Raw genomic sequence first — 20510 nt, 5'->3', positions numbered from 1 at the left:
CCTGTGTGGCACATGGACACAGAACAGCCTGCTTTGTATTATCTGGAATCCTACAGAAATACAATTCAGAGACGCTCTATTAAGAGCATCCACAGGCATCGGTGTGGGAGGGGCGAGCAGAGTCCGGAGGCGTGGGCAGGGGGTCTGTGGGGGAGAAGGGCCAGATGTTCTGGCAAGAAGGAGGGGAGGCTGGGAGGCCAGGAGGTGTGCTCCCTGAGGGCAGGAGCCTCGAATTCAGGAACAGCCTTGTGGAGAGCCTTGAACGCCAGGCTAACGGGGAATCCCTGAAGTTGTCCGTGCTTTGGAAGGGCGCGGCCAAACCTGGCACCCAGAGGCCAGAGGGAAGGGTGCCCGGGCGCGGCTCGGGGGCTGCAGCCAGAGGGAAGGGTGCCCGGGCGCGGCTCGGGGGCTGCAGCCAGAGGGAAGGGTGCCCGGGCGCGGCTCGGGGGCTGCAGCCAGAAACCTGGGGTGCTGGGGGCCGCTCTGCTGCCTGTCTCCAGTAGGAGTGGGGTTAAAAGGAAGAAGCCCTTACCTGGAAGCCCCCAGGGTTACAGCCAGGAGGGGGGGTTCTGCCTGGCCCTCAGCGTCACTGTGTGTAAAAAGGAGCTGGAGGCGCTCCCCACGTGGATAAGCCCAGCGCGGCCTCTTCCCGGGGCCTGGCAGGTCCAAGCCGATCAGTGATGCTGGGATGGGGAGCAGGAGCAGGGCATCACGTCCTGGGAGGATCCTCAGGGATCGTGGCGTCCAACGCAGTCAGGGGGCAGCGGTCTGTGTGAGAGGGCCCTAGGAGCGAGATCTGAATCCAGGTCCTCGGCCTCCTCAGCGGCTGCTGAAGGAGAGCAGAGGTGGGTGCGGGATTGCTCCAGTCAGCCCCCCCCCACGGGCGGGGTCTTTTCATCGCCATTTCCAGCGGCCCTGAAGGAGGATTAGGTCTCCGGGGAGGGCCAGGTAGCCCACCTGGGTCACCGCAGGGAGGAAGCACACGCCCTCCGCCAATAATGGGGTTTGATCCCCCTCCACAAAAGAAGTCAGTGCAGGAGGCTTAGGGCCGCGGGTGGTCCCGGGCTGGAGTTTACTCAGGGACAATGAGAATGTCAGCTCTGCACCTGCCCTGCCAGGGGTGGGGGAGCGTGCTGGGGAAAGGTCCCACCTCCTCAGGAGGAGCTGGGGGGGGCAGCCCGAACGCCGGACAACAATGGGGCTGCGCAAAGCTCTGGGCTCCCGATGGATCTGCGTGTGGGGTCCCAGATCCAGACCCAGACGGAGCTCTGGCTACAGCCGGACTGCACCGCTCCAAGTGCCAAGGCCGGGTGCCTCATTCTTGGACCAGTGGGGAGCCACGGACAGTTCTTGAGCACGTGAGCGACGTGGTCAGATCTGCATTGTCTTGGCAGCCACATGGAAGATGGATGGAGAGAGGAGCGATAGAAAGGGGGCTCCTGGAGAGGTAGTGAAGTCAGGTCCGGTTAAAAACAAGTCATTCCCTTGTGTGCCTTACAAGGCCATTTACCAATGAATCAGGGGTTCATACATATATATATACTTACATTTCCTAGAATTAGTTCCCTTTGTAATCCTACGTATTGTATTTATGCCTTTGTGAATATTATTTTAAGAACTACACAAAAAAGGGGTTTAAAACTTCTAGATCGGAGCGGCAAAGATCTAACCTCCTCTCTGCATTTCACAGATGGGGTAACTGAAGCCCACTCCCCAGCACTCCCCCAACAGCCTCAGTTTCCATCTCTGTAAAATGGGAATGATACTACCTTATTGCCCCACCTCGGCTTCCCAAGAGGGTGGTGAGGAAGGCAGTCTGGGAACCTCCAAGGCTGGCTAAGAATAGAATTTCTGCTCTTCCTGGGCTCTCTGGGCCTCAGTGACCGCCCTGCATCAGGCTTGGTGATTTCCGCCAGGCCATCTGAGAGGGGAGCTCTTTGGCCTCTTCTCGCTGTTTGGTTAGCATAAGCCTGTGAAAATCACTTTCCACGGAAGCTGTGGGGCCTCGCCCAGGAATCTGGGGGGATGGGCAGGCTTCCATGGGGTTTGGTATTGCAGAGCTTTTCTTTCTTGATTTTTTTTTTTTTTTTTTTGGAAGGGGGAGGGAGGGGCTGAACCTTTCTAAAACGTCCCCACCCTGCACTTCAAAGAGGGAAAAGAGGGGGCCCAAGAGCACTCGAGGAATAGAGTGTTATGGAATAATGGATGCAAAGGGCTTGGCCAGGCTTAGGGGGGCCTCAGAAACGTAAGATATTCTCACCGGGAGTGCTGAGGGATTGGGGCGATATTCGAGGGCCAGGGGTCCTTGCTCAATGGCAGAGAGAGAGCCCCCATTTTTAAGTGTTGGAATCTAGACCCGCGACCTCCTAGGCAGAGGGGTCTCTTGGTGGAGAAACCCCCTCCTTGAGAGCAAACCGGCAATCCTCTGCCCTTCTTTCTTGGGGGGTCAGAGCCACAGTGTTAGAGTCCAGTTCCGGCTTTCTGGCCGCTGTGACTGAGTTGAGTTAAATCGGCCAGTCACGAAGTTGAGAGAACCTTGGGAGAAAGGGGCGGGCGAGGCAATGTGAAAACTCAGGGTGAGCCCATCCTCCCTCTCTCCCAGCCTTAAACGTTGCCTTGGTAATATTCGGCCGGACCCAGTGGTAACTAAATCTCGCTCCCAAAGAACAGAAGCTTTCTCTGAGATCCGTCCCTCTGCCAGCCTTGAGACTTAGAAATGCCCAGCCAGACGTTCCTTTAAAGAGAATCAGCCCGTCGGGCACATCTGGGAATTCCCAAGGCTTAGCCCCAGCCCGAATCCTCGGGTTCACCCCATGGCGCCCTTTGGGGCTGTCTGGGGAAACCATTAACAGCCCGACCAGCCAGCATCCTGGGAGAATGAACCCTAAGAGCAAGGCACGCCCTCAAAAGCCTCAGTTTCCACTTCTGTGAAATGGGAACAATAACAATACTCTATTGCCCCACCTCAGCTTCCCAAGGTTGTGAGGAAAGCACTCTCAAAGCTGGCTCAAATGACTCAGTTTTCTGAGCCTCAGTTGACTCTTCTGAAGAACGAGACTAGTATTTCCATTCCTTCCCCCGCTGGAGAGTTACAAGGAAAAGCCTCCAACCACAAAAGAACTAGAAGCCGTTGCTGTAATTATTGACTTTTCTGCACCTCTTGAGTAAAATGAGACCCATGACAGTTGTGGCCCCTCCCTGGAAAGGTGGGTGCGGAGAAAGTGCATTGTCAGCCTTAACACAGAGACCATTGTTTAATCATCCGGGCCCTCTTTTTACCTCAGTTTCTTCTCCTGTAAAATGGGCCAAGAACACTTGCAAAGAAAGGGTTCTGTAACCCTTGAAGCACCATATAAATGTAGGTTATAATTAACGCCGGCGCGTAAAACTTCCCATGAATGCTGCTTTTGAAACTAGTCTGTTCAGGAGACAGAGGGTTAATTAGGCAGGGATGTCACAGCCTCAAAGAAAGGGAGGATGAAAGTGTGCTTGGAGCCACACAGAGGGTCAGCCCCGAAGGTAATCCTGCGTCTATCCCTTCCACCCCCATTTTACAGAGGGGGAAACAGAGGCACCCGGAGATGGCACAGGGCTTTCCAGCTCCTTGAACTCAAATGTCTGTTCCCATTCCAGCGCTTTTACCCCTAGAACACAGGACTTCCCTCGGTGTGAAGTTGTTTGAGGAAGGATTTGTGGCCCCTCGGGGCTGGCAGGATCCTGAGACTACTGAACCCATTTTACAGATGAGGAGACTCAAGTCTGGGAGGGGTAGGATGGGCTGCCAAAACCGTTCTTGTTCTCTTGCACCAGCTGCCTAAGCAGACAGGGGGCAGAGGCCTCAGGGTCCAGCTTTTTGGGGAGGAAAAGGCTTTTTCAAATCCTGAAACCATAGACAGGCTGAGGGAAACCTGAAGATGTAAGGGCTGATTTCCAGTGGGTCCGCGATGTGATCCTTTGTCCCTCTCTGAGCACTTGGTCCCTCCCTCTGAGCCGCCGAGTGAGGATCACCTTCCAGGTGGGAGCCCAGCTGGGATGCAGGCTGCGTCCCAGGCCTCTGGAGAGCCAGGCCCCCGGGCTTCCTCTGCCCCACGCTTCCCTCCACGTCCTGCCCCTCCGTGAAGTCACTGACGGCCGCCCGACCCCTCCTGAGCTCTAACTGCCGCCTCCAGCCCGGAGTGCCCCTCCACAAAGGGACAGCTTGCTGGAAAGAGTCTGGGAACGTGTGTTCGAATCCCAGTCCCGCTGTGGGGTGCTAAGGCTCATTCTCCAAGGGTGCTGGACCTTTCTCTCACTGGGGGGAGCGGGCTAGATGGGCTCCAGGGTCCCCGCCATTGTGATCCCCGGCCCTGGTGGCCAAACTGCCATAGGACGAACAGAGTGCCATCTGTAGCTCCGATCCGCTCTCTCCTCCTGGCTCCGGATCCAAGGCGTTATGGGGCTCTTTGATGGGTCAGAGGCACCTGCCCAGGCCAGGAGCTGGCTTGGGTTTCATTGCCACCCACAGATGGTGCCTGGCTCTCCCTCCATCTGTCTGTCCCTCTGTCTGCAGCAATAGGAAAACAGTCATGTTTGCCCTCCTCCCCCAATCAGTGGAGTGGAAAGATACCTTAATCTCATTTCCTTTCTCCATCCCAGGCCGGGCTGCTGACAGTCACCTGGCATGGGAATGTGATGGCGCCATGGCAACCCTGAGCCATGTGAAAACCCCGCGGGTGGGGGTGGAGGGGCTAGCCAGGCAAGGTAGAATCGTCATTTTTTATTCTATAGGCTCAACCTAACCATGAGCAATTAACACTTTGCTAGTTTAGATCCCACTTTATTTGTGCAAAAACTTTTATAGCTGCGGTTCCTGTGTTTGTTTTGGCAGGCAGACTCCCAAATATTATGTATTACTTAGTTATTTTAAATGGAATTTCTCTTTCTATCTCTTGCTGTGGGACCCTTGTCAGTAATATTTAGAAATGCTGATGATTTATGTGAGTTTTTACTTTGTAGCCTGTAATTTTGCTAAAATTGTTAATTTCAACTAATTTTTAGTCGATTCTCTAGGATTTGCTAAGAATACCATATCTGCAAAGGGTAATCATTTTGTTTCCTCTTTGTCTATCCTAATTCATTAAATTTTTTATCTTTTATTTCGATAGCTAATTTTTCTAGTGTGATATTAAATAATAGAGGCCATGATGGGTATCCTTGCTTCATCTCTGACGGTACTGGGAAGACTTCTAGCTTATCCCCATTACAGATGAGGTTTGCTGATGGTTTTAAAGAAATATAACTTATCATTTTACAGTAAACTTCATTTCCTATGTTTTCTAGTGTTTTGTTTTGTTTTGTTTTTAACTGGAAAGGGTGCTGTATTTTGTCAATGTTTTTTCTGCCTTCATTGAGATCATTATATACAATTTCTATGGTCAATTATGCTGATAGTTTTCCTAATATGGAACCAGGTCTGCATTCCTGCTATGAATCACACCTGGTCAAGTATGTAATCCTTGTGATATATTGCTGTAATCTCTTTGCTAATATTTTATTTAAAATTTTTGCATCCATATTCATTAGGGAAATTGAGCTATAATTTGCTTTTACCTGGATTTTTTTTTGGTGACATGTATCTAGTTATGAGAAGAGAAAGTTAAAGTCTTCCACTAGTATAGTTTAATTATCTATTTGCTTCTTTAACTAATTCACCTTCTCCTTCAAAATTTTAGATGCTGTATCCTTTGGTGCATATATGTTTAGTATTAACATGATTTTATTGACTGTGGCTTTTAAGCAAGATATAGTTTCCTTCCTTATCTTTTTAAATTAGATCTAATTTTGCTTTTCCTTTGTCTGAGATCATGATCACTACCCCTGCTTTCTTTGCTTCAGGTTAAGCGTACATAATACATTGTTCCAGCCCCTTACCTTCACCCTGTTTCTTGTAAGCAACATATTGTGGGATTCTATTTTTTAAATCCATTCTGCTTATCCATTTCTATATCTAAGCTCATCTCATTCACATTTATAGTTATGATAAGTAACTGTGAATTTCCCACATGCTATTTTCCCCTTGTTTATCCCCACCCTTTCCCTTTCATAGGTATTTTACTTTGCATCAGTGCCTTACCTAATCTACCCACCCCTTCTTTTATTTCCACCCCTTTTTACTTCTTTATAGAGTAAGACAGATTTCTGTATTTGGAGTGTGTATGTTATTCCCTCTTTGAGCCATTTTGATGAGAGTAAGACTTCCCATTCCCTCCCATCTTCCCTTCTAGTATTAAATTTCTTTCATGTCTCTTTTATGTGGGATATTTCTCCCATTCAGTATCCCCTTCCTTCCAGTATAGTTTTTTCCCTCACATTTTTATTTTATTTTTGGGGGGTGTCATGCCATCAAAGTCATATCTACACCCTCTGTCTATATATCCTCCCTCTAATTGCTCTCATAGTAATAAAGTTCTTAAGAACTTTAAGTTATTAAAGTTCTTAAGAACTTTGTTACAAATATTATCTTGCTATACAGAATTATTAACAGTTTAACCTAATTGAATTTCTTGTATTTTCTCTTTCATTGTTTTTTTTTTTTAACCTTTTTATGCTTCCTTTCAGTCTTGTATTTGGAGGTCAAAAGCTCTCATCTTAATTAGGAATGCTTGAAAGTCCTCCATTTTGTTAAATGTCCAGTTTTTCTCCTGAAGGATTTTATTTAATTTTTCTAGGTAGGTGATTTTTGGTTGTAATCCTAAGAATTCTGCCATTTGTATATCATATTCCGTGGAAACTGCCAAATTCTGTGTAATCCTGACTCCAGGATATTTGAATATTTTTTTTTTCTTTTGCTGAGGCAATCGGGATTAAATGACCTGCCCAGGGTCAGTCACACAGCTAGGAAGTGTTGTGTCGGAGGCCACATTTGAACTCTAGTCCCTCCTGACTTCAGGTCTGGTGCTGTATCCACTGCGCCACCTAGCTGCCCTGAATTGTTTCTTATTGGCTGCTTGTAGTGATTTCTCCTTGATCTGTGAGCGCTGGAATTTGGCTATGATGTTCCTGGGAGGTTTCATTTTGGGATTTCTGTCAGGTGGTTGTTGGTGGATTCTTTCAATTTTTGTTTTGCCCTCTGATTCTAATATATCAGAGTAGTGTTTTGTTGTGGGGGTTTTTTAATTTTTGATAATTTATTGAAACATGTTGTCCAGGTTTTTTAACTTTTTAAAAAAAATTTGATCGGGGTTTTCAGGTAGCCCAATAATTCTTATATTATTTCTTCTGAATCTATTTTCTAGGGCAGTTGTTTTTCCAATGAGAAATTTCACTTTTTGTTCTATTCTTTTTTTTGATCTTGTTCTAGGTTATCTTGATATCTCATAAAATCATTAGCACTTGTTCATTTCTAATTTTTAAGGAATTATTTCCTTCAGTGAGTTTTTTTACTTTTCTGTTTGAACAATTCTATTTTTAAAATAATTTTTAAATTTGGTCAAATTTTCTATATTTTTTCCCATGTTTTTGATTTTCTTTCATGATTCTCTTGCATTACTCACATTTCTTTTCCCACTTTTTCTTCTGCTTTTTAAAATCGTTTTTAAGGTCTTCCAAGAATTCCTTTTGATCCTGAAACCAAATTACATTTTTCTTTGAAGCTTCACACGTGGCCTTTTTAATACTGTTGTTCTCTCCTAAGTTTATACCTTGATCCTGTCACCATAGTAACTTTCTATAGTCAAGTTCTTTTTTGTTTGCTCGTTTTGCTCATTTTTCTGTCCTTTTCTGACTTGGTGTTTTTATGTGAGAGATGCCCTCTGGTCCTGCCCTGTCCCAAGCTTTATGGGCTGGAGTTCAGGGTCTCCTTGCTGCCTTTCCCTGCTCGCTTCCTCTGGAGAGTAGGCTTCCCTTCTGGTTTTTACTGGGGGCACAGTCCAACGTTGACCACCCCTTAGCTGCCAGCTTGGTTCAGGGGTGGGGCCTTGCTGCCATGGTAGCAGAGTCTGGGGGCTGGCCGTGAAAAACAGATCTTGTTGCTGTTCTGTCTCAGAGGTGGGGCCCTGCTGTTGGGTTGCTATGGAAACGGGGCTCAGATCTGGCTTATTTGTGTGAAAAGTGTTTTGTCATGGTGTTCATATATAGTTCCCGAGTTTGTCTTGGCAGATGGACACCCAAATATTTTATTTTGTCTACAGTTATTTTAAGTGGAATTTCCCTATCTCTTGCTGCTGGGCTTCCTTAGTAACGTACAGAAATGGTGATGATTCATGTGGATTTATTTTATATCCTGTAACTTTGTTCAAGCTGCTAATTGTTTCAGATAGATTTTTGGACGATTCTCTGTTGCAGCATCAGGTCATCTGCAAAGAGTGACAGTTTTATCTCCTAGTTGTCCACGCTTATTAAAGAAATTATTGCCAAAGCTAGCATCCCCAGCACACTATTGATTAAGGGAGGTGATGACGGCCCTCTTAGAGTCGCCCTGAAACAGGGCCTCAGGGCGAGGTCTCCAGTTGTCCGCAGTGGGATCCAGGCCTCTCAGGTGGCCTGTGCTGGCCCGCTGTTGCTGAGCTGCACCGACTGCCCACTTGCTTGGAGAGTGGCCCTTGCTGGGAGCAGGCCCTGTGCTGCTGCTGCTGCTGCTGCTGCTGCTGCTGCTCTTGGACCGCACTCTCCCAGTAAGACAGACTTCTCCCCCTCCCCAAACAACTAGAGAACTGCCTCAGAGTTGGTCTAGAGGAGGGAAGCAGCTGACCACTGCACCAGGACACTTCTGGCTTTCCGGAGAGTGAGCTCCAAGAACTGCAGCTCCAGCTGCGGCCTGCAGTTATTTGGAGAGAAACTTGGGAGGGCTCCACTGTCTCGGTACCAGAAGTCCTGTTGAGATCCCAGTGCCGGGCACACTGTAGGTATTTGCTGGAGTTGACCGGTCTAACTCCTTCATTCACAAGTGAGGACTCAAAGGTCCAGAAGGCAATGATGGGCAGAGGCAGGATTCGAATCAGGGGCTGCTCTAAATCAGCAGGATTCCAACCCAGATCCCATCTACCACTCCAGAACTCTTCCCACCGGCCCCAGTTTGGGATTTTCCCGAGGCTCCCGCCATCTTGGCAGCCTCCAGGTGCATTGGGGAAGAAGGGGGAAGGCGGAGGGTGCCTTCCAGAGGGTGGCAGATTTTCTGCCTCGGTAGTGCTGGCCCCCTCGTCTCATTGCCTGAAACACACAGCGAGGGCCACCTCTCCTTCCCGTTGTGCAACCTTATCCCGGCAGCCTTTCCTGGGGCCATTGTCCCCGAGGAGGCGGAGAAGCTGTTGGAAACCCAAGCCTGCATTGAGCAGAAAATGCCTTTCTGCTCCGGTGCACTCTCGTTCAGGAAAGCCCGTCCCAGCCTCCCCGGGTAGGTCCCTCAGGCAGGAAGCGGGCCCATGGGCGGGGAGGGGGGGAGGGGTCCCGCTCCCCCTCTGGCCAGCAGCGGACAGGAGGGGACTGTTTTTAAAAACATGTTTTCCACCATGTATTGATGTCTACACATCCAAGCTGTTTCCAGACACACCCAGCTCTCCCCGTCCCTCCCTGAGCTTCCCTGTAACAAAGAGCAGAGCAGCAGGGCCGGGCCTGAAGCCCCCCGGTGACTCCCAACAAGGGGCGGGGGGGGGGGGCCTCCAGCCTGGCCGGCTGCCTGGTGAGACCGAGACTCCAACCCCGTCCTGCCCGCCTCCGTGCCCCCCACCCCCGTCCCCATCTGGCCTGGCTGGGCCTGCTCCGGCCCTGGCTTAGGACCATTCAGAGAATCTCACTGTGCTTTGGGGTCCCCTTTCAAGCGCATGGGGGGATATAAACGTGGGGAAAGCTTAAGAAAAGCTCTCTAAGGCAGGAGGCTGGGCTGGGGATGGGCGGCCCCTCAGGTGCAGAAAAGAGCTGTATATAAATCACAGCCGCTGGCAGAGCCACACAGAGCGGCTGGCAGGCAGGTGGCAAGGCCCCAAAGAGAAGTGGGCCCTTCTCTGGTCTCCTCCCTAAGGGGCCCCTGGGAAGGCCTGACCACGTGGGGAGAGTCCCGAGCCCCTCCTTTTCTCCTACTGGCCACGAAGTAGGGACAGGGTTCCAGTCCTCCCTGCAGAGGCGAGGGAAGGGCAGCCGCGGGAGACCAGGCCCGGGACAGTGGGAACGACCATCGTCCCCCGGCACCTGGCGGCAGCTTTGCACCTTCCATTCGGTGCGCCACTGTGTGACGAGGCTTTGCTCGCGGGGTGCAGATCTCTGCAGGCCCGACGCCGCCTTTTGCGGGTGCTCTCCCCGTGTGTCTTGCCGTGACACTAGGCAGAACTAGGTCCGGGGTGAGGGGAAAAATTATAGGAAGTTCTGTCTGAGCTCAAAAAAAGCAAGAACTTTACAGGATCAGAAGCTTACGGATGAAAGTAGTTTGCTCCAACTCACTAATAGAAGGGCAAATTAAAGTTCGGCCTCTTACCTGCACACCGGCAAAAGTCACGTGATGCGGTCAGTGCTGGAAAGGCAGGCACGCTGGCGCGTTGTCGGTGGAGCCGCAAGTTGGTCCGACATCCTGGAAAGAATTATGTGAAGAAGGTGACCAAAATATCTGTACCCTTCCACCAAAAAAGATCCCACCACCGGACGTGAGATTCCCACGGGTCAATGAAAACAAAGACCCCCTCACAGAGAATGCCCTGGGATCGATTCCGTTCTCTGGCTGTGGGACCTTGACCCTCTCCGGTTCTCACTTTACTCTTCTGTGAAATGGGCGGGCAGTGGAGGATGTCGAGAGGCCTTCCCCGCTAGAGCTGCAGCATGTATTCCGCACCTACCAGACCTGGGGCCCCCAGGACAAAGTACTTGCCCTCAAGGGGCTTCTGTTCTAGCCGGGGAGACGATGGGTGGGTCCAAGGCACAGACACGAGCCGGCGGGCCCCGGCGCTGGGCCACGGCATCCTCGAGCTCCCCTGGGCCCAGGCTCACCCCCGGCTCGGGCCGCTCCCCCGTCCTCCGCGCCCCGGCTCCGGCGCCCCACCCGGCTGCGTCTGAGCAGCGGTCCGCCACCACTGTAATTTGGTAAACAGGAGCTTAGCTTCATGAAAGCTTTGCTGAACTTAAATGCTCCCGAGGCCCTTCCTCTCGCGTCTAGTATCCATCCCCAAAAATGTAAATTACAAGGTGTCTGCTGGCTAATGGTGGGCTTGGGGAGCCCGGAGCCTCTGCTCACGACGGGCACACCTAGCGCTCGGGGGGCACCGTCTCCACTCCTGCTGGGCACACCTAGCGCTCGGGGGGCACCGTCTCCACTCCTGCTGGGCACACCTAGCGCTCGGGGGGCACCGTCTCCACTCCTGCTGGGCACACGTAGCACTCGGGGGGCACCGCCTCCACTCCTGCTGGGCACACGTAGCACTTGGGGGGCACTGCCTCCTGCCCTAGCGCTCGGGGGGCACTGCCTCTGCTCCTGCTGGGCACATGTAGCACTTGGGGGGCACCATCTCCACTCCTGCTGGGCACACGTAGCACTCGGGGGGCACCGTCTCCACTCCTGCTGGGCACACCTAGCACTCGGGGGGCACCGCCTCCTGCCCTAGCGCTCGGGAGGCACTGCCTCCGCTCCTGCTGGGCACACCTAGCGCTCGGGGGGCACCGTCTCCACTCCTGCTGGGCACACCTAGCGCTCGGGGGGCACCGTCTCCACTCCTGCTGGGCACACCTAGCGCTCGGGGGGCATCGCCTCCTGCCCTAGCGCTCGGGGGGCACTGCCTCCGCTCCTGCCACGGGGGGTGGCAGCGCAGGGAAATTGGGAGGCAGCGAGATCTTGAGGTCAAACTGCCCCTGACACTTATTCACTGGGCGACTTCAGACAAGTAGAGTCCTCTCCCTGGGCCTCAGTTTCCCCTTTCTTAAATGGGGATATTCACATCGGCCTCAGAAGGGAAAAATCCCGGCGGTGCTTTAGAAATGGGGGCCACTCTCCCCACCAGGAGACGATTCAGGCCGGTTCTGATGGTCTCGTGATGAAGACAGCCAGAGAGCGGACCTGGGAACCGAGTGGGCTTCACAACACGGCATTTCCACTCATTTGGTGACTGCTTCCATTTTATGTTCTTTCTCTTTTTTTCCGGTTTCATTTGATTTTTCCCATGCAGCGAGATAATAGTATAAACAGGAAGGCACATATTGGATTGATCGTCTATTTCTACCATGTTTAACATGTACTGGACTACTTGCCATCTAAGGGAGAGGGTGAGGGAAGGGCGAAGGTAAAATCGGAACACAAGATGTTGCCAGGCTTAATGTGGAAGAATTATCCCTGCAGATGTTGTGAAAATAAAAAGCTTTAATAAAAAAAATAAATAAATAAAATAAAGAGGATGATAAAAAAAAAAAAAAAAAAAGAGAGAGAGAGAGAGATCGGGGCCACTGCCACCCACTGCCCTCAGCTGGACTTGTCATCTTTTTGATGCATCCTCAGAACTACCGTTGAATGATCTCATGGGGCCCTCACAGGGCTAGGCAATCCTACACCTCCCTACACCACTGGCTCGCTTTCTCTCTACAACAGCTCTTCCAGACCCTTTTCTCTCTCCTCAGACCTGCCATGGATCTCTAGTCTAAGCTCCCTCCCAGCTCTGACACCCCCTGTTCTAGGCTCCCTCCCAGCTCTGACATCCCCTGTTCTAAGCTCCTCTCCCAGCTCTGACATCCCCTGTTCTAAGCTCCTTTTTAGCCCTGACATCCCCTGTTCTAAGCTCCTTTTTAGCCCTGACATCCCCTGTTCTAAGCTCCCTCCCAGCTCTGACATCCCCTGTTCTAAGCTCCCTCCCAGCCTTGACATCCCCTGTTCTAGGCTCCCTCCCAGCTCTGACATCCCCTGTTCTAAGCTCCCTCCCAGCCTTGACATCCCCTGTTCTAGGCCCCCTCCCAGCTCTGACACGCCCTGTTTTCAGGCCCCTCTTGACACTTTCTTTTTTGTTTTAATAATACCTTTTAATTTTCAAAATCTATACAGTTTTCAGCATTCGCTCATGCAAAGTCTTGTGTTCCAAAATTTTCTCCCTCCTTCCATCCCCTGAACAGTAAGTAGTTCAGTATAGGTTAAATGTGTGAAATTCTTCTTTGCATATTCCCACAATTAACATGTTACACCGGAAAAATCAGATCAAAAGGGAAAGGAAAAAGAAACATGAGAAAGGAAAAACAAGCAAACACCACCAAAAAAAGGTGACCGTACCGTGCTGTGATCCACCCTCGGCGTCCCTCTGGGGGGCCAACGGCCCTCTCCATCCCGTCTCTGGGAACTGTCCCGAGTCACCTCACTGCTGGGAAGCACCACGTCCCTGACCAGCATCTCTCCGGAGTCATCGTCTCCTCTAGAGCAATAAAACCCCTCGCGTCACTTCTCGGCCGCTCCCCAACAGTGTCCCCCCACTTTCCGGTCCTCGCCCCAACCTTTCTGCGCGTGTGCCGACGCTAACTGCCCGCTCCTTATTTACGTCTCTGGGGCGTCCGGCCCCGCTTTCCCCGCAGCCCCACATCGGCCGGCTGGGAATCCCCCACGGACCCTCGGGAGAGAAGGTGGCCGTGGTGGCCGTGGATGAGTGTGACACAGCCGTGGCTGTGCGCTTTGGCGGCCTCTTGGCCAACTACAGCTGTGCCGCCCAGGGCACCCAGACCGGGTCCAAGAAGTAAGTCTCCCCTTGGGCCCCTGTGCTGGAGGGGGCCGGACGTGGATGTTTGCAAGGGGCGCTGGGGGGGGGGGTGGCTGGCTCCTGAGCCCGCCAGGGTTTCTTCTCCTGTTCTGAAATAGCCCATTATTCTCTGCTGTTAGGGGCATCAATACTCATACAGTAACCATTGGAGTTAGAATATCCCAGCCCAGCATCCTTAGCCTTCCCGATTACTTACATTTCCAAGGGAAGGGGGTGCACGGAGGTCCTGGGAGACCTTGGCAAGCCCTGGACACTCTGGGCCTCAGTTTCCCCCTCTGGAAGACGAGGGGACTGGACCCCGTGTCCCCTCCTGCCCTCTGATCCTGAAGTCCAGAGCAGCCAGGACTTGCCAAGGGGCTTCCTCCCCACCAGGCAGCGAGCTCAGGCCAGGGCAATCCCGACCTCCCTTCATGGGTGCCTCGGGCCAGCTTCCCTGCCCTGCAGCCTCCCGGCGGGCACCTCCGTGGGGCAGGCTCGTTTGCCAGGGCAAATCCTGCATCAGGCTGCTGCCCCTCCAGTGCCCAAGCCCCTGGTGGTACCTGGGACTGAGACTCGAATTGGACAGGTCGGGGGCCCTAGAGCACGGCACCGAAGGCAGGACCTGGCAGCAGCAGGCCGGTTTTCAGTACCCCCGGGGTCTTGGGCACACGGCCACCTGCTGGACTCTAAAATATAGGGCCCCGGGGTTCCTCCCGCCTCTGCCTCTAAAACCCATGGCCCTGAGAGCCGAGGGAGGGCCAGAAATCAGGATGTGACTAAACACTCACTCAGCCTTATGCAAGACACGGTGTGTGCTGAACAACCCTAGGGACCCAAAGGTAGAAACCGCAGCAGCGCCTGCCTCGAGGGGCCGCCGTCACCCACCGCCGTGGCGTGCTCCGAGGACGCCCAGAGAGAGTGCCGCCCAAGGGCTGGCTGACACTGTCGCGTTGGGGGGGGGCTGAGAGAGAGAGACGGAGGGAGAAGGAGAGGGGAGAACAAGGCTTCAGCCTGGAGGTGCTAGATGAGCTGTGCAGTTCTGGGAAGAACAGTTTGGAACGCACGTTGCATGACAAAGGGAACAGCCTGGAAAGAAAGTGAGAGCCAGATTAGGGGGTGTCTTACGGGCCCATCTTCTCCTACAGAAAATAGGGAGCCATGGAAGGTGTCGGAGGGAGGGGGGGGGGGTCTGTGTTGTGCAAAGGCTCGTTTTTGTTTAGATCCTTGGACCTGACGGGCCCCCTCCTCCTCGGGGGCGTCCCCAACCTGCCCGAGGACTTCCCGGTGCACAACAGGCAGTTCATCGGCTGTATGAGGAACCTCTCCATCGACAACCAGGCCATCGACATGGAGAGCTTCATTGCCAACAATGGCACCAGAGCAGGTACATGCGGTCTCCATGTTGGCAGAGGGGGCGCTGGGGCACAGGTGGCCCAGACTAAAAATGGGATGCAGCTGCAGCCAGGTTACACTGGGGAAGCCACCGTCCAGCACGGCAGCCTTCACCGAGCCAGCGGGGCTGAGCACGCCCTGCTCCGCTCTGTCTCCCTGCCCGTCCTGGAGCTTCTAGAGATGGGGCTGCTGGGTGCAGAAGGCAGAGCACTCCCAGAGAGCTCCCCCCATCCCCAGGAAGGGCATCTTCCTAGGGTGCTGGGATGGAGCAGGGGTCTGATGGAGGAGGAGGGGTGAAGGAGGAGGACGGTGAAGGAGGAGGAGGGGTGAAGGAGCAAGGAGTAGTGAGAGAGCAGGGGATGGTGATGGCGTTATCATGCTCCTAGACGGAGGAAAGGGGAGAATTGTCACTAAGTATAGTGGGTGAGCGGACCCAGGTTCAAATCCTGCCCTTCTGGGCAAGTCACTTCTCACCATGCCTCAGTTTCCCCCTCTGTAAGATGAAGGCAGGACTCATGGCCCCTGAGGGCTGGAGCTGGAGTAGAAAGAGCTGGGGTAATTGCCAGCCCTGGGGCTTCCTAGTCATGTGACTCTGTAGCTCACTTACCATGGCTGAGCCTCCATCTACTCATCTGTAAGATGGGCTCCTTAAAACTTGCCTGCACGTGGCAAGAGAAGCATTTCTTAAATCACTAAGTGCCAAGGAAGGGGCCGTTACTAATCGCCCCGAGAGGATTTTTCACTGGATGTCACCCGTGGGAGGGTGGAAGCTCCTCCGCCCACGCAGGGCAGCTGGTCAGTGTCCCCCCGGAAGGGGAGTGATGTGCCGGTCACCCAGGCCGGATGTGCAGGGGCAGGGCTTGCGCCCAGGACCGCCTGGCTCCGAGGCGCTGCCCCCTCCTCACTGCTCCTGGTGAACCTGAAGGCCCGGGCCGCCTTGGCCAGGACTGCCGCCCCCCGGGGCCAGGCAGGGAAGCAGCCGCCCATGCTCTCGGAGCAACCGCTGGGCCCGGCCCTCTAGCCACAGCTCCAAGATGTGCCAGGCCCTGGGTGGGAAGATAAGGGGAAGGTGCACCTGGAGACAGAGCTCCGAGTCGCAGCCGCCCCCACGGCCTCCTGCTGTTCCCGGGGTCCCCTGTGCCTGAGCGTGAGAACATGCCCCGGAAGGCTGGGCGGGGCGTCCTCCATGGCCGCAGGGCACTGAGGTGAGGCTGTGCCCGTCCTTGGCAGGCTGCGCTGCGCAGGAGAACCACTGTCAGAAGATCTGGTGTCAAAACGGGGGCACGTGTGTGAACAAGTGGAACACGTACATCTGCGACTGCCCGCTGCGGTACGGGGGCAAAAACTGTGAGCAGGGTAAGGACCGGGCCTGGGCCGGGGTGGGGGTCTGAGGATGTCGGAGCTGGAGGGGCCTAGAACAGGGGGTGTCAGGGCTGGGAGGGGGCTTAGAACAGGGGGTGTCAGAGCTGGGAGGGGGCTTAGAACAGGGGATGTCAGAACTGGGAGGGAGCTTAGAATAGGGGATGTCAGGGCTGGGAGGGAGCCTAGAACAGGGGGTGTCAGGGCTGGGAGGGAGCTTAGAACAGGGGATGTCAGGGCTGGGAGGGAGCCTAGAACAAGGGATATCAAAGCTGGGAGGGAGCTTAGAACAGGGGATGTCAGGGCTGGGAAGGGGCCTAGAACAGAACAGAGAATGTCCCAGGTGCCCTGGACCTTGATCTTCATTCAGCCCAATCTGTGCATCTGAGAGATGAGGTGAATGAGACCCAGCCCGCTGGGGCACATCCTGCGCTGGGGCCAGATGAGTGGGCCCCCGCCCTCCAGAGCCTGTTCCCTGCTCCTGTGGGAGCTGCTCTGGCTCGGAGGCCTTGGTCATCACAGGCAGTTTCTAAAAGGACAATAGAGTGAATTTCAGTCCCGATGAGATGCCCATCCCTCGTCTGCACCCCAGGGAGCCTGTCTGGGCAGCATCTGGCTGGCGGTCCCTGGGGGGGTGTCAGTGTGTCCCCCAGCAGCCTCCTCCTGGTGCCCCCGGGCACTGGCTGTCTCTGCTGGTGGCACTCCTGGCAGACAGTGGCAGCGCGGGGCAGGGGAAGCCTGCTGGGGAGCCAGGCTCTGTGTCCCCGAGGAAGCCCCCGCCTCCCACGCCCTTTGAGCCCCACACAGCCCTGTGAGATGGGATGCTATTTGCCCCCATTTCCCAAATGGCCAAGAAGTGCCCAAGGCTGCCTTCCTCCCCCCAGGCTCTGCCCGCGCTCTCTCCTTTTCCCTTCCACTCTCACACTGCACTGAGGGCTTGGGCTGGGACTCTTGATTTCCCCCATCGTGCCAGTCATGTAACAGGCTCTGGGAGGGACCGCCCACCGCCTCCCTGACCCCTGACCCTCTACCCTAGGGGTTTCTAAAAGCTTTGGGGGCATTTCCTTCCTGTGGCTGGGGATCCCTTTCCAAAGAGTGAAGAGGAGGAGGAGGAGGAAGAGAAGAATGCAGGACACGCTGAGCCCCTCCCAGTTTGTCTTAGAGCATTTGATAAAGGGGGCATCCCTACTGTGCGCCCCCTCCCCCTCCATGGGCTGTAGGCACCTTGAGGGCAGGCTGCCATCTCTCTTTTCACCTCCAGATCTGGGTCCCATTCCTGATTCTTTAGCTGTGTGACTTTGGGCCGGGCTCCGGCCCTCTCTGGGCCCAAGGGGGTTGGCATCTTCTGGGTGCGGCATCCCCGCTGACCTCTGCCCGCTGGGTGACCACCCTTGTCTCTGCACCGTTCACAGCCATGCCCCACCCCCAGCGCTTCGGTGGTGAGAGCCTCGTGTTCTGGGGGGACCTGGACATCACCATCTCGGTGCCCTGGTACTTGGGCCTCATGTTCCGGACCCGGCAAGGGAGTGGGACGCTTTTGGAGGCCAGCGCGGGGGCGTCATCGAAAATCAGCCTCCAGGTAAGAGGGGGGCACTTCTGAAGCCCCCATGGCGGCCGGGAGCGAGCCTCCAGGCCATTGGTCCCCCACCTCTGGCCCTTTGCCCCCTGCCCCATGGTGAAAGGCTCACCAGGGGGCTACTGAAAGCCACGGGACCCCTGGGCTGTAGGGGAACCATCCCCCTCTCCCAGGGGAAGAGTGAGCTGGAGCAGGGAGCAGCAGCAGACGCCTGACGCTAAAAAGAGAGGAGGGCCGTCCCGGGCTCAGGGAGGGGGCCATCCAGGACTTTTGGAAAAGCAGATCCATCTCTGCCCGTTGGAGAATCGCTCCCACTTCCTGAACAGCCTGAGCACAGGAGGAAGTCGCCTCCACCCTCGGCTGGGGAGGAAAACAGACACGGTCAAAAAGATAGCCACCGACAATTAAACGAGGGCCTGGCCTCCTCTCGCCCAAAGGTGAAATGCACAAAACAGTGGGGGTTAGGATGTCCTAGCTCTGGAACCTCGAAGCCAGGAGAGCCCAGCCCCCAATCTGGCCCCCAGGCCTGGCCCCCAGGCCTGGCCCCCAGCCTGGCTCCCAGGCCTGGCCCCCAGGCCCGGGCCGGCCCCCAGGCCCGACTCCCAGGCCGGACTCTCAGGTTAGACTCCCAGGTTAGACTCCCAGGCCCGACTCCCAGGCCGGACTTCAGGCCGGACTCCCAGGCCGGACTCCCAGGCCAGACTCCCAGGCCCGACTCCCAGGCCGGACTCCCAGGTTAGACTCCCAGGTTAGACTCCCAGGCCCGACTCCCAGGCCGGACTCCCAGGCCAGACTCCCAGGCCAGACTCCCAGGCCAGACTCCCAGGCCCGACTCCCAGGCCGGACTCCCAGGTTAGACTCCCAGGTTAGACTCCCAGGCCCGACTCCCAGGCCGGACTCCCAGGCCAGACTCCCAGGCCAGACTCCCAGGCCAGACTCCCAGGCCTGGCTCCCAGGCCAGATTCCCAGGTTAGACTCACAAGCCAGACTCCCAGGCCAGACTCCCAGGCCAGACTCCCAGGCCCGGCCCCCAGGCCTGGCTCCCAGGCCAGACTACCAGGCCAGACTCCCAGGCCAGACTCCCAGGCCGGACTCCCAGGCCAGACTCCCAGGCCAGACTCCCAGGCCCGGCCCCCAGGCCTGGCTCCCAGGCCAGACTACCAGGCCAGACTCCCAGGCCAGACTCCCAGGCCCAGCTCCCTGCTCCCACCCTGCTACCAGGCCCAGTTCTAGGCTCAGCCCGCTGCCTGGCTCCCAGCCTAGTTCTGACTTAGGCACAATGACCAGGAGTAAGAGAGCGAGAGACTCTCACTGAGTGGCCTCCCTGTGTCAGGCGACTTGTCATACGCATTCTCCCTCTGAGGCCAGGGTCCTGCTTTTGGGGGAGGACAGGCTGCGGGCATGGCGGGCTCGGCCTCGGGTGAAGTCCTGGCCAGCCTCCCAGTAGGGGAGGCCCCCTCCATGCGGGCCTGCTGTGGCCCCCAGTCACCTTTTCCCAGGGCCTGGGGACAAAGCCCTTTGTAAGCCTGAGTGTTCCGGCTCTGATGAGCCAGAACACTCCCCGTTGTGCTTCCAGCAGCCCTGCCAAGGGCGGCACCTGCACCCTAGAAGGACCACCTTCCCACCTTGGTCCCAGCTGTTCTGTGAGGTCAGAAGCACAGATAACCTTATCCCCACTTTGCAGTCAGGGAAACTGAGGCTGGGAGGAGGGGCCCACGGTCCCCTGGGCAGGACAGGAGAGCTGGCGCCTCTGAGCCACGATTGTGGGGCCGGGCCTGGCCCAGAGCGTTCCTTCCACGGCCAGGAGTGAGCCTCCCACTTCCTCCCCAACAGATCCTGAACAGCCACGTCCACTTCGCCGTGTTCCACGGACCCTCGGAGGTGGCCTCCATGAGGCTGGGCAGGTCCCGTGTGAGCGACGGCAGATGGCACCACCTGCTCATCGAGCTGAGGAGCGCCAAGGACGGCAAGGACATCAAGTACCTGGCTGTGATGACCCTGGACTACGGGCTGGATCAGGTGCCTTCTGGAGGGCCGGGGCTGGGTCCCAGAGTCTCCGGGCCCCTGTGGCCAGGCTTCTGGGGCCCGCCGGGGCCGAGAGCTCTTGGGACCTCAGTGTAGTAGAGGGCGGCTCCCCTCGAGGTGCCTCCGACTCTGACCCCATTGGGGGTTCCTTCCCAACAGAACACGGTGCAAATTGGCAACCAACTGCCAGGCTTAAAGATGAGGAGCCTGCTGGTGGGCGGCCTCTCCGAAGACCAGGTCACGGTCCGGCAAGGCTTCTCCGGCTGCATGCAGGTACGCCCGCCAGGTGCCAGCCAGCTCCATGCCCACCCACGCAGGCTCTAGCTCCCTGTCCCTTCCAGATCCTGCAAGACCCCATGTCACATGCTTTGCCAGCCTTAGGTAGATGCCAGCTAGCATTTACCTGTTACATTACATATTATTATTATTAAAATTTCATTCCTCTCAGAAACAAAGTAAAAAACAAAGCAGAAAAGAGATAAATGACCTAACAAGTA

At 55.2% G+C, this 20510-nt stretch overlaps 1 protein-coding gene across 2 annotated transcripts in view; it reads left to right on the top strand.

Annotated features, from left to right (window-relative positions):
• Positions 1–20510, top strand: part of CELSR1 (cadherin EGF LAG seven-pass G-type receptor 1) — a 129200-nt gene that overhangs the window by 77819 nt on the left and 30871 nt on the right. For both annotated transcript variants that reach the window (XM_074272097.1, XM_074272096.1), the window contains exons 6-11: positions 13501–13658; positions 14882–15045; positions 16284–16409; positions 17825–17991; positions 19822–20007; positions 20173–20286. In XM_074272097.1, the coding sequence (XP_074128198.1) occupies positions 13501–13658; positions 14882–15045; positions 16284–16409; positions 17825–17991; positions 19822–20007; positions 20173–20286 (915 nt within the window). The remainder of the gene's footprint in view (positions 1–13500; positions 13659–14881; positions 15046–16283; positions 16410–17824; positions 17992–19821; positions 20008–20172; positions 20287–20510) is intronic.

This window comes from Sminthopsis crassicaudata, chromosome 5 (genome assembly GCF_048593235.1).
Source record: "Sminthopsis crassicaudata isolate SCR6 chromosome 5, ASM4859323v1, whole genome shotgun sequence".
NCBI classification, from domain to species: Eukaryota; Metazoa; Chordata; class Mammalia; order Dasyuromorphia; family Dasyuridae; genus Sminthopsis; species Sminthopsis crassicaudata.
Note: the sequence above shows the minus strand (reverse complement) of the source record. Positions and strands in the feature narration are given on the sequence as shown.